At 42.7% G+C, this 17642-nt stretch overlaps 1 protein-coding gene across 3 annotated transcripts in view; it reads right to left on the reverse strand.

Annotated features, from left to right (window-relative positions):
• The window catches only part of LOC106582694 (rho guanine nucleotide exchange factor 3), a 130882-nt gene that overhangs the window by 23531 nt on the left and 89709 nt on the right, over positions 1–17642 (reverse strand). For 2 of the 3 annotated variants that reach the window (XM_014166000.3, XM_014166002.3), the window contains one exon: positions 775–882. In XM_014166000.3, the coding sequence (XP_014021475.2) occupies positions 775–882 (108 nt within the window). Of the gene's footprint in view, positions 1–774; positions 883–7747; positions 8500–17642 lie in introns of those variants that run through there. The other variant, XM_014166001.3, reaches the window with a different exon arrangement.

The following is a 17642-nucleotide window of genomic DNA, read 5'->3' on the forward strand; positions in this document are numbered from 1 at the left end:
AACAGGAAGCAAACAGCAAGGACGACGCAGGAGTGGCTTCAGGACAAGTCTCTGAATGTCCTTGAGTGGCCCAACCAGAGCCCGGACTTGAACATCTCTGGAAAGACCTGAAAATAGCTGTGCAGCAACGCTCCGCATCCAACCTGACAGAGCTTGAGAGGATCTGCAGGGAAGAATGGGAGAAACTCCCTAAATATAGGTGTGCCAAGCTTGTAGCGTTATACAAATTCGTCATTATGGGGTATTGTGTGTAGATTGATTAGGAATAAAAACAATCCATTTTAAAATGTGGAAAAAGTCAAGGGGTCTGAATACTTCCCGAATGCACTGACTTTTTAAGCAAATGTGTAATCTTGAACTTATTGAGGCTCTCCTAACAAAGGGTTGAATACTTAGACTGAAGACATTTCAGCTTTTCATTTTGTATTTCATTTGTAAACATTTTGAAAAGAAAAAAAAAAAAAATCCACTTTGAGGGTATAGGGTATCAAGTGTAGGCCTGGGACCAAAAATCTAAATTTAATCCATTTTTATTTCAGGCTGTAACAAAAGAAAATTTGGAAAAAGTCAAGGGGTATGAATACTTTCTGAAGGAACTGTACTCATGACAAGTCTAACAATGCATTATTTCTGCATCATAATGCCTCATACCTTCAGGCTAAAAAAAGTTAGTTACCAATGATATTTAACACTTTATCTGTAGTGTTTTGTCCTGTGCTCGTATTTGTCAGAATAGTTATTTCAGTAGACCATAATGGTGGTGTAGTGTTATACCTGCAGTGTTTGTCCGATCCGCTTCAGAGGTGCAGCCTTGACTGGGGGTATGAGGTTGGCCAGCGATGTAACCCGAGAAAGAGGCTTCACCCGCTTGTTACAGGGCTCCTAGAGAGACCAAAGACACTTTGTGATTGTTTGTATCTGACTGTGTTAAAATGGCAGTGGGGAGACAGCAGATAAAAATAAAATAAAAAAACAGGAAAGATGAAGAAAGAAAAGGTGGTGCAGATTAAACATGCAGGTTTGTGGAGTCACAGTAGTTAATACCTTCTGCGTCACAATCTCCATTGGATCCCATCAACACCAAATCTTCAAGACTGGAGCCAGTTTAGGTGAACCAGCAGTACTGACCAGATCTGAGACTAAGAGGATAATATTAATCCTCGTCGCACCTAGTCCTCTCTCCATCCCCCCCCCCCCGCCACGACCACGGAGCCTCAGCCTTCCTGACCAGCTGTTGCACCGTCAACCAGGGGTTACCCCTGTCCCATCTACACACATCCAAAAACATGTAAGGTCTTCTCTCCTCGGTGCCCCTCAAGATTACAGTATACAGAGTCAGTCAAACGTACAAGGTTTCCTGTAATCAGAACACAGACACAGGTTGCCGGTAGGTGAGCGAGAAATGAAGGATGTCTTGCCCGCAACTCCAGCATCTTAACCAGTGAGATGTGCACGTTCCCCTTTTTCTATGATTCCCCATCCCCTCTTCATTCCCTCCCTCGTCGTCACCTCTGCAGGTTTCTCAGGCTGTGCCTTGGCTTCAGTGTCCTGTTCGTATCGCGACAGACGATTTGACCTTACAGCAGGGAGAAGAGGTTTAGAATGCCTTTGTTTCCTTCCGCAGCACTCCATCAGGATAACATTAGAAGATAAGATCCGAACTCCAGTTGCTGCAGTCAGTCAGAAAATATCTGCAACCTGCAAAACCACCTTGGCAGCAGCATTATCACTATTCTCCCATCCTCCATTTCTCCCTTCTCCTTGTGACGTCACTATTTGATCAGTATTCTGGGAACACAGTCTTTTCAGACTGGGTACCCTCTCGTCACAATTCACACATGCCTGCTTCACACGTTTACAGACACACACACGCGGTCTGGCTATGCAGCAAAAAAGCAGGACCATTGGGACTCTTACAAGATACAGGTAACTGCCAAAATAATGGAAACTCTTGAGTAAATGAGGGATACAAAGTAAACTGAAAGCAGGTGCTTCCCCACAGGTGTGGTTCCTGAGTTAATTAAGCAATTAATATCCCACCATGCTTAGGGACATGTATAAAAATGCTGGGCAGGCCATTCTTTTGGCTACCATGGCTATGGCCCCATAGGATGACAATGCCCCCATCCACAGGGCACGAGTGATCACCGAATGCTTTGATGAGCATGAAAAACGATGTAAACCCTATTCCATGGCTGTGTCAGTCATCAGATCTCAACCTAATTGAACACTTATGGGAGATTCTGGAGCAGTGCCTGAGACAGCATTTTCCACCACCATCAACAAAACACCAAAGGATGGTGGAAGAATGGAGTCGCATCCCTCCAATAGAGTGCCAAACACTTGTAGAATCTATGCAGGGGTGCTTTGAAGCTGTTCGGGCCGATTAAGACACTATGTTGGTATATCCATCCATCCATCCATCCATGTATATCCATCCCTTATATTCTTTCAACTGGAGAGAAGTGAGTGGCAGTACAAATCAGACTTTACAAATGGTGTCAATTTGAACAGTATCTATCATCTACTCAAAACGTGATCCATTCCCAGTTTAATCAAACACTACTTGCTTACTTAGGCTGAATCCCAAATGGCACCTAAGTCCCCTATTTGCACTATGTAGGGAATATGACTTCAGCAGAGATTCATTACTGTGAACTCAATATGTTGTTTAAAAATTATTCTTATGCAATCCAACCACCATAGACTAACTGATATTAGCGATAGGACCTCGGGCTCTGCAATCTGTTCATGTGCCAATCAATATCATCATCAGCAGCATCTCTTCAGTGAAATGCCAGTCACTTAGTTGTTGATCTTTACAGGGGAGAGATGAGGGAAAGGGGGATACCTAGTCAGTTGTACAACTGAATGCAGTAAATGAAATGAGTCTTCCGCATTTAACCCAACACCTCTGAATCAGAGAGGTGCGGAAGGCTGCCTTAAAAATCAACTGATAGTACAGTCGTAGCCAAAAGTTGAGAATGACACAAATATTACTTTCCACAAAGTCTGCTGCTTCAGTGTCTTTATATATTTTTGTCAGACGTTACTATGGAATACTGAAGTATAATTACAAGCATTTCATAAGTCTCAAAGGCTTTTATTGACAATTACATGAAGTTGATGCAAAGAGTCCATATTTGCAGTGTTGACCCTTCTTTTTCAAGACCTCTGCAATCCGCCCTGGCATGCTGTCAATTAACTTCTGGGCCACATCCTGACTGATGGCAGCCCATTCTTGCATAACCAATGCTTGGAGTTTGTCAGAATTTGTGGGTTTTTGTTTGTCCACCTGCCTCTTGGGGATTGACCACAAATTCTCAATGGGATTAAAGTCTGGGGAGTTTCCTGGCCATGGACCCAAAATATCGATGTTTTGTTCCCACGAGCCACTTAGTTATTATCACTTTTGCCTTATGGCAAGGTGCTCCATCATGCTGGAAAAGGCATTGTTCGTCACCAAACTGTTCCTGAATGGTTGGGAGAAGTTGCTCTCGGAGGATGTGTTGGTACCATTCTTTATTCATGGCTGTGTTCTTAGGCAAAATTGTGAGTGAGCCCACTCCCATGGCTGAGAAGCAACCCCACACATGAATGGTCTCAGGATGCTTTACTGTTGGCATGACACAGGACTGATGGTAGCGCTCACCTTGTCTTCTCCGAACAAGCTTTTTTTCGGATGCCCCTAACAATCGGAAAAGGGATTCATCAGAGAAATTGACTTTACCCCAGTCCTCAGCAGTCCAATCCCTGTACCTTTTGCAGAATATCAGTCTGTCCCTGATGTTTTCCCTGGAGAGAAGTGGCTTCTTTGCTGCCCTTCTTGACACCAGGCCATCCTCCAAAAGTCTTTGCCTCACTGTGCGTGCAGATGCACTCACACCTGCCTGCTGCCATTCCTGAGCAAGCTCTGTACTGGTGGTGCCCCGATCCCGCAGCTGAATCAACTTTAGGAGACAAAGTCCAGCAAGAGCCAGGACTCTTGGGCACCCTGAAGCTTTCTTCACAACAATTGAACTGTACTCCTTGAAGTTCTTGATGATCCGATAAATGGTTGATTTAGGTGCAATCTTACTGGCAGCAATATTCTTGCCTGTGAAGCCCTTTTTGTGCAAAGCAATGATGACGGTACGTGTTTCCTTGCAGGTAACCATGTTTGACAGAGGAAGAACAATGATTCCAAGCACCACCCTCCTTTTGAAGCTTCCAGTCTGTTATTCGAACTCAATCAGCATGACAGAGTGATCTCCAGCCTTGTCCTCGTCAACACTCACACCTGTGTTAACGAGAGAATCACTGACATGATGTCAGCTCGTCCTTTTTTGGCAGGGCTGAAATGCAGTGGAAATGTTTTGGGGGGATTCAGTTCATTTGCATGGCAAATAGGGACTTTGCAATTAATTGCAATTCATTGGATCACTCTTCATAACATTCTGGAGTATATGCAAATTGCCATCATACAAACTGAGGCAGCAGACTTTGTGAAAATTAATATTTGTGTCATTCTCAACTTTTGGCCACAACTGTAGATTAGATACACTATATATATTACGCACATAGTATGTGGACACCCCTTCAAATGTGTGGATTCGGCTATTTCAGCCACACCTGTTGCTGACAGGTATATATATTTGAGTACATCGCCATGCAATCTCCATAGACAAACATTGGTAGTACAAAAGGCCTTACTGAAGAGCTCAGTGACTTTCAAGGTAGCACAGTCATGCAATATGATGCCACCTTTCCAACGAGTCCTTTAGTCAAATTTCTGCCCTGCTAGTGCTGCCCCGGTCAACTGTAAGTGCTGTTGTGGGGAATTGAAAATGTCTAGGAGCAACAACAGCTCAGCCGCTAAGTGGTAGGCCACACAAGCTCACAGAACGGGACCGCAGAGTGCTGAAGTGGTAGCACGTAAAAATCGTCTGTCCTAGGTTGCAACACTCAGCGAGTTCCAACGTCAGCACAAGAACTGTTCGTCAAGAGCATCATGAAATGTATTTCCATGGACAAGCAGCCACACACAAGCCTAAGATCACCATGCGCAATGCCAAGTGTCGGCTGGAGTGGTGTAAACCTTGCTTGCATTGGACTCTGAAGCAGTGGAAATTTGTTCTCTGGAGTGATGAAAAACGCTTCACTATCTGGCAGTCCGACGGACGAATTTGGGTTTGGTGGATGCCAGGAGAACACTACCTGCCCCAATGCATAGTGCTAACTATAAAGTTTGGTGGAGGAGGAATAATGGTCTAGGGTTGTTTTTCATGGTTTGGGCTAGGCCCCTTAGTTCCAGTGAAGGGAAATCTTAACGCTACAGCATACAATGACATTCTAGAACGATTCTGTGCTTCCAACTTTGTGGCAACAGTTGGGGGAAGGCCCTTTCCTGTTTCAGCATGACAATGCCCCCATGCAAAAAGCGAGGTCCATACAGAAATGGTTGGTCGAGATCAGTGTGGAAGAAACTGATTGGCCTGCACAGAGCCCTGACCTCAACCCCATCGAACACATTTGGAATGAACTGGAACACTGACTGCAAGCCAGGCCTAATCGCACAACATCAGTGCTCAACCTCACTAATGCTCATGGCTGAATGGAAGCAAGTCCCCGCAGCAATGTTCCAACATCTAGCGGAAAGCCTTCCCAGAAAAGTGGAGCCTGTTATAAGATTAAAGGGGGGACCAACTCCATATTAATGCCCATGATTTTGACATGAGATGTTCGACGAGCAGGTGTCCACATACTTTTGTTCCCGTTGTGTAGATAGACGAGGCTCTAGAGAGATACAACACCAGGTTGGACACAGCTACACATTCATGGGTTTTTCTTTATTTTTACTATTTTCTACATTGTAGAATAATAGTGAAGACATCAACACTATGAAATAACACATTAAATCACGTAGTAACCAAAAAAAAAAAAGTGTTAAACAAAATATATTTTATGAGATTTTTCAAAGTAGCCTTAATGATACCTTTGCACACTATCGGCATTCTCTCAACCAGCTTCATGAGGTAGTCACCTGGAATGCATTTCAATTAACAGGTGTGCCTTGTTAAAAGTTCATTTATTTCCTTCTTAATGCATTTGAGACAATCAGTTGTGTTGTGAGAAGGTAGAGGTGGTATACAGAAGATAGCCCTATTTGATAAAAGACCAAGTCCACATTATGGCAATAACAGCTCAAATAAGCAAAGAGAAACAACAGTCCATCATTACTTTAAGACATGAAGGTCAGTCAATCCGGAAAAATTCCAAGAACTTTGAAAGTTTCTTCAAGTGCAGTCGCAAAAACCATCAAGCGCTATAATGAAACTGGCTCTCATGAGGACCGCCACAGGAAAGGGAGACCCAGAGGTACCTCTGCTGCAGAGGATAAGTTCATTAGTTACCAGCCTCAGAAATTGCAGCCCAAATAAATGCTTCAGAGTTCAAGTAACAGACACATCAACATCAACAGTTCAGAGGAAACTGCATGAAATCAGGCCTTCATGGTTGAATTGCTGCAAACAAACCACTACTAAAGGACACCAATAAGAAGAGACTTGCTTGGGCCAGGAAACATGAGCAATGGACATTAGACCGGTGGAAATCTGGACTTTGGTCTGATGAGTCCAAATTTGAGATTTTTGGTTCCAAAAACCGTGTCTTTGTGAGATGCAGAGTAGGTGAACGGATTATCACCACATGTGTGGTTCCCACCATGAAGCATGGAGGAGGAGGTGTGATGGTGTAGGGGTGCTTTGCTGGTGACACTGTCTGTGATTTATTTAGAATTCAAGGCACACTTAACCAGCATGGCTACCACAGCATTCTGCAGCGATACGCCATCCCATCTGGTTTGCGCTTAGTGGGACTATAATTTGTTTTTCAACAGGACAATGACCCAACAAACCTTCAGGCTGTGTATGGTCCATTTCACCAAGGAAATGTAAATATTTCACCGAGGGAGTACTGCATCAGATGACCTGGCCTCCACAATCAATTGCAATGGTTTGGGATGAGTTGGACTGCAGAGAGGAAAAGCAGCCAACAAGTGCTCAGCATAAGTGGGAACTCCTTCAAGACTGTTGGAAAAGCCTTCTAGGTGAAGCTGGTTTAGAGAATGCCAGGAGTGTGCAAAACTGTTATCAAGGCAAAGGGAGGCTATTTGAAGAATCTAAAATATATTTTGATTTGTTTAATACTTTTTTGGTTACTACATTATTCCATGTGTCATCTCATAGTGTTGATGTCTTCTATTACTCTACAATGTAGAATATAGTAAAAAATAAACTAAAACACTTCAATGAGTAGGTATGTCTAAACTTTGACTGGCACACACACACAAAAAAATACTCCATACTTAAAAAGCAATAATAACACTACCAATGCGATTCATGTAATTTACTCCTATATCATGACATTTCCTTTATGTATTTATTTGTTTTACTTGAAAAATTGTGAAATCTTCCAAACCAGTGCAGCGTGGCATTAAATGTGCTCTATCGTGGTACTTCACTATATTGTTTAGTCAACATTTCATAAAAGATTAAATGTATTCCTTAGGACTCCACATTTTTTAAACAGTTTGATTAAATATCCACAACAAACTCGCAACAAAGTAGTATTGCAGTGTATGTCCTATAAACTGTCTGCCTCCACTTAGTGTGCAAGTACATGCATGCGCGAAAATACATTTTCACCGTGTACAAACTGCAACAATTGAATGCAATCGATAAATTATATCGCAAATTAAACTCCCTACCTCCACTTCTTTAGCCGGATGGATGTTTCTGCTAACTGTCTGCACCTCCAGTGAGCAGTTCATCCTCTTCACGACGAGGTAATAAGGGTAATCCTTGGCCACCATGCTGCTGTCACCTTCCCAGTACACGGAGGTTATAAACGCAGCAGGGCAGTCACATGCACGTCTTCCAGCAGTTACGGTGCTCGCCAGGGCTACGAGAAGTAAAGTTCAAGTAGTGTAAACTGCCAACTCATCCCAGGCGAGTTGTGCGCGCCTACTCCGCTGTTGTGGAAACTGCGACTGCCAGGAGCGAAATCCTCCTACTATATGCGCTCAGTGTGTAAATTGCACTCAGGATCAGAGAGCGAGTGAGGGCGTCGCGCATTGGAGAGAAATATCTCCTTACCCACATCCGATCTGAATAGAGCTCAACTGAGCTGCAGAATGTGCCCAGCCATGCGTTAGGCCAATGTGCTTATACTTTTAAATGCTCTGCAGGTGCATCCGTTTTTCAATTTGCGCCATTTGGAACATATCCTCTGTCATGATAGACTCTCACGCACACCTCTCCGCTACCCTGTTCTAATAACTTCAGTGTGTTCTGTGCACTATGGGAAAGCCAGCTATCCTATTAAGAGTAATGTCGGTTAACCCAGAACTAAAGTCTAGTGTAATTGGTCAGACGCTCGATTAAATTCCGGGTCCATACCTGTTAAGCGAAAAGTTAGAACAAGGATCAGAAGCAGAATGAAGAGCTCCACCCTCTCTCTTTGCAAGTAACAGGTATTGTGCAGAAAATCTCCCCCCTTGCCAGAATCCCCTTTCACCTGAACGCGCACACACTCAATTCTTCATTGCTGCGATTTGCTTGCTCGTTGAGATTTTTGCTCTTCACTCCGTTCAGTTTAGCCAACATTTCACTGATCTTAGTAGCAGAAAGCATTTTTTTAATTTGTGTTCTTCAAGGCAGCTGTCAATGATCACGTTAGGCTCCGTTTCATTGTATTTTTTTTATGGCGTTTTGATCGCGGGGGTGCCACTCGTAATGTCTGCAGTTTTCGGTTTGGCTATTTGATTCAAGTGCATTAGTATAGCAATAAATCTCTTTGCCAAAAATCGGCATCTCCTCCATGTCTTATTAAACTAGTAGTTGTTCTGAAATGTTTATTGCTTGCCTAAATTTTACTCCCTCCTCTATGTTTAATATAACACACATACATTAATTATTCATTTCGGTAGCCTATCCTGACAAGAAGTTTGTTCTATAGAAAGTATTTGACTCGGATGTGTGCCACAAAGTATTTGACTCTAGTGACAAAATTAAGGAAATTAGAAGGGGGGGGGGGGGGGGGGGCACTTTGGCAGGCAAGAAAATGGCCTTGCCGAACCCCACCCCCCCTTTTTAATTTCCTTAATTTTGTCACTAGAGTCAAATACTTTCTGTGGCACACATCAGAGTCAAATACTTGTCTCAAAGTCTTGAGATAAACCTAAATCTGATGCCTCCACATAGGGTTCCTTGTCTTACATGTTTCCTTTTATGATTTGGTACAGTAATTATTGTTGAGATAAAAGCAGAGACAACAACATGTATTAATTCAATCCCCTAGTAGCTCGCCATGAACAGCAGCAGCTTCTGTTTCAGTGAGCAGAGGTGGGGTGCCTTGCCTTCCCTTGCATGTTGCATTTTATGACTTGGTTAAGTAATGATTGTATTAAAGGACGGAAAACAACAACTATTAGTCAATCGCAAGTGGCTCCCCTGAAGCACAAAACATATGCAGCTCTTGTTCCAGCCAACAAGAAATTGATCCCAGTTTTAAGTCTTTGTTCTGGAGGGCTGAGGAGTTCCTGGCTTTGTGTTTTCCTAACAGACCAGGGAAGTGTGTAGGCTAGGGACAAAGCCAGTGGTGAGGAAAGTGTGTGTGTGTGTGTAAGAGTGTGCATGTGTGGACGAGCCCAGGCCCTAGCAGTTCTCACCCCTAAAGGTACTGCCTGCCTGTAAACAAACACTGGCTTTCATATTGTCACTCAGTGAAGTGTAATTTAACATGTTTAATTCACTCACAAACTTCATCTGAAAGTTTCCGTATTGATTATTTTAAACCCAAGAACATATTTTAGAACAGTAATCTTAGTAAGACATTTGCAAACAAGATTGCCATTTCTCACTAGATACAGTTGAAGTATGAAGTTTACATACACCTTAGTCAAATACATTTAAACTCGGTTTTTCACAATTCCTGACATTTAATCTGAGTAAAAATTCCCTGTCTTAGGTCAGTTAGGATCACCACATTTTTGTTTCATCAGACCAGAGGACATTTCTCCAAAAAGTACGATCTTTGTCCCCATGTGCAGTTGCAAACCGTAGTCTGGCTTTTTTATGGCGGTTTTGGAGCAGTGGCTTCTTCCTTGCTTAGCGGCCTTTCAGGTTATGTCTATATAGAACACGTTTTACTTTTGGATATAGATACTTTTGTACCTGTCTCCTCCAGCATCTTCACAAGGTCCTTTGCTGTTGTTATGGGATTGATTTGCACTTTTCGCACCAATGTACATTCATCTCTAGGAGACAGAACGCGTCTCCTTACTGAGCGGTATGACGGATGCGTGGTCCCATGGTGTTTATACTTGCGTACTATTGTTTGTACAGATGAACGTAGTACCTTCAGGCATTTGGAAATTGCTCCCAAGGATGAACCAGACTTGTGGAGGTCTACCATTTTTTTTTGAGGTCTTGGCTGATTACATTTGATTTCCCCATGATGTCAAGCAAAGAAGCACAGAGTTTGAAGGTAGGCCTTGAAATACATCCACAGGTACACCTCCAATTGACTCAAATTATGTCAATTAGCCTATCAGAAGCTTCTAAAGCCATGACATAATTTTCTGTAAATGTCCAAGCTGTTTAAAGGCACAGTCAACTTAGTGTATGTAAACTTCTGACCCACTGGAATTGTGATACAGTGTATTATAAGTGAAATAATGAAACAATTGTTGGAACAATTGTTGGAAAAATTACTTGTGTCATGCACAAAGTAGATGTCCTAACCGACTTGCCAAAACTATAGTTTGTTAACAATATATTTGTGGAGTGGTTTTAAAGACTCCAACCTAAGTGTATGTAAACGTCCGACTTCAACTGTAGATAGCTAAAACGGTTGCCTAGTAACAAACATCTTAAGAAGATTTGTAAGAAGATATTTGAGAAGTTCGTAGGAAAATCATTAAATCCTAAGATATTGTTGAGGTATTGCAATTACAAACTATCTTATTTTTTTTCTCTTAAGAAGCTTCTTAAATTTTTGCATAAGAAGTGTTTTGTGAATCTGGGCCTTGCTGTCTTTATCAGCATCATAAAAAAGAAAAGAAAAACACGAGTTGGCGCACACCCAGAATGATAGTTTGTGTGGAGGTGCTGACTAACGGCGAATAAACTATAAACTATCAAAATAAAAAAAGTCGCACACTCCATGTATAATCTCCCAGCAATTTAATGGGTATTTACCAACGTTTCGGCATCACTGTGCCTTCCTCAGGGTACCCAAAATCAGACAAAAGAAAATAGTCGGTCTATCCTGACCTGGCTGCCTGGCTGGGGACTTTATAGGATAACTCACTGACCCCTGGATTATGTCTCGGTCCAAACTGTTTTTGTCCAATCTACAGCTTCCTGTTTGTTCAGCAATCAGTCTAATAAATAGGTCAATAGATAAAACGCAGGTACAGTCAGACGGCACAAATACAAACATGATATACAGTAGGTGATATGATAACTCAAAAGGAGCTCGAGAGGAAAGAATAGGTACAACTACCAAGAATTAGAACTATACTATTCATGTGTCATATTGTGCCAGTGCCTAGTGACCCAGTTGAACTTGTTGTGATGGTGTTCCATCTAATAAAAGATCAACATGGGGACCTGTTCTAATTAGTGTACTTCTACAATGGACCAGCCCTCTGGCAGTCATTGGCATCACTGTGAGCATGGTGTTGAAGCACACTACATGAGTAAAATAGAGTAGAATATAATATCACTTTATTGTCCACCCGAGGATTGACATTTTTCTTTGCATCACCATACAGTAGTAGAACTACATCTGCTGGGAACTTGCAGTTTCTTAATATTCATAACAACTACAGGGTATTCATGTCAATCCCTTTTTGAGTCACTTTTTCTGTAATTTCTTGCTTAACCATTCTCCTACCTGAAGTGTGGTCCAATGCAGCCGTTTGCTGCCATTTTTATCACAGTATCAAACCATTTCTGGGTAACAATTAAGTACCTTACTGTGATTGTTTTCAATTAAAAATGGTCAAAAAGAAACAAAAATAACTTCTTAGCAGTGAGCAATTTCTCAAGCTAGAACTAAGCTAGGACTGTCTGGGAGTGGTCTGAGTGGGAAGGGTGTAATGGGGAAAAATAAACTGTTAATGGCAGAGGTTTATTGGTCTTTAACTAATTTACTGCCTGGTGATGTCACCAGGCAGGCCAAAACCCCATCCCACCACAACTGGCTGAAATTTCAGGCGGTCTTTTCAAACAGCTCTTACACTAAAAGAGCATTATGGTCCTGTGTAGCTCAGTTGGTAGAGCATGTACCGTTGACACCAGGCAGGATGGGGCCATGGACTCACCGCAAATCCTGACTTTGCCATCAGCATAACGCAACAGTAACCGGGATTCGTCGGATCAGGCGATGTTTTCCCAGTGTTGGTGATGGCATGCCCACTGGAGCCGCTTCTTCTTGTTTTTAGCTGATAGGAGAGGAACCCAGTGTGGTCGTCTGCTGCAAATAGCCCATCCGTGACAAGGACCGACGAGTTGTGCGTTCTGAGATGCCGTTATTTGCCTGTTTGTGGCCCGCCCGTTAACTTGAACGATTCTTGCCATTCTCCTTCGACCTCTCATCAACGAGCTGTTTTTACGCCCACAGGACTGCCGCAGACTGGATGTTTTTCATTTCTCGCGCCATTCTCTGTAAACCCTAGACACTGTTGTGTGTGAAAAGCCCAGGAGGCCGGCCGTTTCTGAGATACTGGAACCGACGCTCATTTCATGCTCAAAGTCGGTCACTCGTTTTGCCCATTCTAACATTCAATCGAACAGTAACTGAATGCCTTGACGACTGTCTGCCTGCTTGCAAGCCACGGCCACGTGACTCACTGCCTGTAGGAGCGAACCATTTTGATTGACGTAATAAATTGGCCACTGAATGTAGATAAAAAAACCGGAAATCCAGTTTTTGACTGCACTGTGTTTTTAAGATATATTTGCTAAAATGTATAAAAACCTGTTTTTACTTTGTCATTATGGGGTATTGTGTGTAGATTGATGACGGAAAAAAACAATACATTTTAGAATAAGGCTGTAAAGTAACAAAATGTGGAAAAAGTCAAAGGGTCTGAATACTTTCCGAATGCACTGCAACTCTAGTTCATAGGTACAGGAGTTGAGAACAAGAAAGTTCCATAAGTGTGTGCAGAATAGAAATTTGCTTGCTCAGGATAGCCACCTCATTCCTAAAATCCTCCGCAAGCAAACAATAGCCACAAGGGAACTCCAGATGGTCAATATTGTCCCGGACGAGAACGTAATAAACATAGCTTCTACAGCGCTGGAAATGTTCGTTGTCTATTCCAGGCAAAGCGGGCTCCATTACAACCTAGCTAGCTATCTGGTAGCAGGTGTTGACACAAACTCTTATGAACAGAATAACAATAAATACAATTTCGGAAACAACAGGCCGAAAACAACAGGTAGAGGCGCAGGAGGTATCTGAGTTCGTGACAGGAGTTTGTGACAGGAAATGACGTGCTGAGGTGACGTGCTAGATTCAGCCTGCGATTACATCCTGTTTTCAGGTGGAGAAAGAGTTGAGATGAGAGGAGAAGAGGAAGCTGATGATGAGTAGACTGCAAAATAGACAAGCCGGGGGGGGGGGGGGGGGGGGGGGGGGCTGTGTCTGTTTGTGTGTCGGTCAGATGTCAGGACTGCTACACGGGTCAACGACTCTGTTTAAAGGCAGAATAGTATCCATCCAGCTCTCAGTATCACATTTCAATAGGACTTGACTCGACTAGCTGGTCAGTGTGAACTCTAAAGTGTCAATATGGACAATCAATACACAAATCAAGTTATGTTAATACAGCTAATCAAAAAAAAAAAAAAAAGAATTGTATGATTGTTGGCAAATATATGTGATATCTCAGAGACTTTGATATATTGTTTATACTCTTCTCAAGCATCCTACAGGCCCACTGCTGATAAACATCTGACCTCAGCTGTTATATTTCAAAAAACAACATTCATTATACATAATGGTTATAAGCAAAGCCGTATTTATTTGATATATATATATATATATATATTTCTTTATGTACGTCTGCTAACCAGATTTCCCCCAAAGTGGGTAAATTATGTGTGATTAAAAAAATAAGTGTGAACAGCAGGAAGGATGTGTGATGATTACAGTATGTTATCCAATAGCCTTTTGTGGCTTTTTCCAGCCTTCATCAGGGTTAACAAAGATCTATTAGATATTCCAAGACTATTTTTAGCGTGTGATGTTCCCCCCCCCCCCCCCCCCCCCCCTTTATTAAACAACATACTAGAGCAGTCAGTCAGTCAGTCAGTCAGGCTTTCTGGTCCTGATTGAACCCTGTGTCAGTTTGTTAACGGTGAGAAAGGAAAATCTGATCTGATGGTGTTCTGAAGGTACACTATTAATACATGACCTTTATGATAACCTTCCACCCACCAGAGAGATCAAATGGCAGCTCTGCAGATCCATGTCAGTCAGAGCAGACCATGATAACTCCTCACACCCCATGCCTGTACAAAATCCTGCCCTCTGGCACCTGTATTCATCTGAAAGTGACTTTCAAACAACATGGAATGAGGGAACACAAGACAAATTCACGTTTCTATAGAAAGTATTGGAAACCTGGATGTGAGTCCGATAGATGTCATTTCTATGGTCTGAGTTCTGAACGCTGAGGGAGCTCAGCTCAGTCAAGCTTGTCTGGCAGGGTTGAGTAATCCTTTGAGCCTGATGAAGTGCAGAGTGAAGCAGTCGACTGAACTTCCTGCATATTACATTGGTCTGATGCTCTGATGAGTGGAGATGAGAGACTGTGCTAATTAGCTAGGGACTCACACAGTCCCGTGGTGTTGAGAGGAGTGTGTGTGTGTGTGTGTGTGTTTTTGCGTGTGTGTATGTGTTTTAGATGGCATTGTGTGGGTGTTGTTGGGCGGAAAGGAAGACTCGTTGAACCATATAAAAGATGCTTAATTCTTCATTGTTCATTAATTTAATTAGAGGCAACGTGTGGCAGTGTGTGTGTGTGTGTGTGTGTGTGTGTGTGTGTGTGTGTGTGTGTGTGTGTGTGTGTGTCTGAAACAAAGATGTGTGTTTGTGTGTGTAGGCAGGCTTGGTGTTCTACAAACAAGGCTCACACCAGGAGAGCAGCTCTGCGTCCCGAAAATCAAATTATAGTCTGTTACATCCAGTATGTCGATTTACCGTAGTGCAAATGACAGGACTGACTGACTGGGTGTTCTCTCTGTTCTCCCTGTCCATGTCCAACAGCCTGCTATTTTACTATTCATGTGGCACATGACTACAATGCAATACAATACAATGAAACCCCCACCCCACCCTCCTCGCTGACTCCCTCTCATCACGGTTGTCATTATCAGTTCCAGTGATTGACATTAAGGGTTGTCCTATTGCCTGGGGCAGGTGAACTGAGCAGTTGGGAAAGTTTTATGAAAACAACCAAACTGCAAAGAATTCCTAGCCTACAAAGTATATTTCTGGTTCATCCCCATTGTTTAAGTGAAATACAGATCATTTGCGGCAGTTGGGCAAGTTGAGCTTACTCTGAGAATTTTTTTCTGGTAGCAACCAAAATACAAAGAATTCCAGTACTGATCTTTCTGATTCCTCCCCTACTAAATATATGTAGGTGAAAGGCAGGCAATACAGTATATTGCACTTCTGCGTGTAAATAGTTCATTGAAATGTTTGGGCAAGTGATCATAATCTTTGGGTAACGATAAAATACTCCTGACTTGCTCGATGGGCAAGTGCCTTTCAGAATTTATTGTCGTTATGCTTATGTTTCAGTGAATGCTGCATGTGTGCGTGCTACTCTGCATTGGGTTCTTTTCACCGTCTCATCATGTCAACAGCCCTTCAGCGTTGTAGCCATGTCCATATTGGCTTTTCTAGTACATCTAGGGCAGGGATGGGCAACTCCAGTCCTCGGAACCAGAGTGGTATTACACTTTTTCCCCATCCCTAGCTAACACAGCTAAACGATTTGCATTTTAAACTGAAGATCAGGATTAGTTGATTATTGGAGGTGTGTTAGCTGGGGCTGAGGCAAAAGTGTGACACCAATCAGGCCCCCGAGGACTGGAGTTGCCCATACCTAATCTAGGGCATGGTATTTGTTTTCGCACAGTAGATCAGTGTTATAGAGGAGGGCTCTTAGTCAGGACCTTCGTTTCTTTATCACAACAGGGTCATGTTCATTAGGCACCAAATGGAAGAAAACAGGCAAACATGGAGAGACCTGTCCAATAAGAAATGCTTTTTTTCATTTTCAGTTCCAAATGTTTTGCAACGGTATGCACAAATGAATTCAACCAAAGCCTTTAGTTTAGATCAGTGGGTTTCTTAAGCTCTGGAACAAATAACCTATTTAGTATCCAAAGAGAAACCCAATCTCAACACAAACACATTTGTGTGTTTTCCCCATTACTGAACAATTGCTAATCATAGTCACTCATTGTTCAACCAGCATGTATTGTAACAGAATGTTTAGCTTCACAATGTCTTTATGTACTTTGTTTGATTTCACATTCTACCTGATGTATTGTCAGTTTCAAAATAGATAAGTAGTAATAGGTGGGCTATAAACACAAGGCTGTCCAAACACACACACTGCCTGTCCTCAGTTCACACACAGTTCAGAATTCCCCCCCGCACGTTGGCCCCCAAGGCATTTGCCCAGTGTGGCCCAGTATAGGCAGCCCTCTGGTGAAGGCCGCCCTCACTTTGCCAGAAATAAGCCCGTCTTTTCCCATCAAACATGCCCACATTGGCACGATGTGGGTCCAATGCGGGCTAAAATATTGACCCCATGTAGGCTGCCCAACATTGGGCCGATGCGCCTTTGCTATTTAGGAATTATTTCATTTATCATTTATTTGACACTTTTAATTGAATGCATGAATTGCATAATTTTCAAGCCATAAAGGTATTTAGGGAATGTGATACAATGGCAGTGTATGAAATCTGGCTTGCTGTCACGTCTACTCCTGCTCCTCCCCTCCGGCGTTTGACGTCGCCAGTTTACTAACCACCGGTCCTGAGAACCATCATTACGCGCACCTGGCATTCATCATTACGCGCACCTGCGCTTTATCATTTGGCACACCTGGACTCCATTACCTCACTCATTACCTCCCCTTTATCTGGCACTCCCTTAGGTTCTTTCCCCAGGTGGTATTGTTTATGTTGTTAATGTCTAGACGTTACTCCTACGTTGTTTCGCTCCATGTTGTTTGTTATATTAAACTTACCACCTGCTTCTCGCCTCCCAGCGTCTACGTTACACTTGCATACTACTTACTTAAACTGCATACTGTTTACTAATCGTACTACGTACTTTTTAGCAAATACTGTACGCAGTATGCCACAGCCGAAACGTATTACTTTTGGTGCATTCAAAACAACTGGGAACTCAAAAGCAAAACGAGCTGAGACAGTGAAAAATCGTGACGTCGGTGATCTTCAGGTCGGCAAAATCGGAGCTCTAGGAAGATGCAGAGTTTGTCACTTGTAATTCCGAGTTGGCTGGCCGTAAAAAACCCCCCCATCAATTTCAAAGTATGTTT

The sequence above is a fragment of the Salmo salar genome, chromosome 22 (genome assembly GCF_965601325.2).
Source record: "Salmo salar chromosome 22, fSalSal1, whole genome shotgun sequence".
NCBI classification, from domain to species: Eukaryota; Metazoa; Chordata; class Actinopteri; order Salmoniformes; family Salmonidae; genus Salmo; species Salmo salar.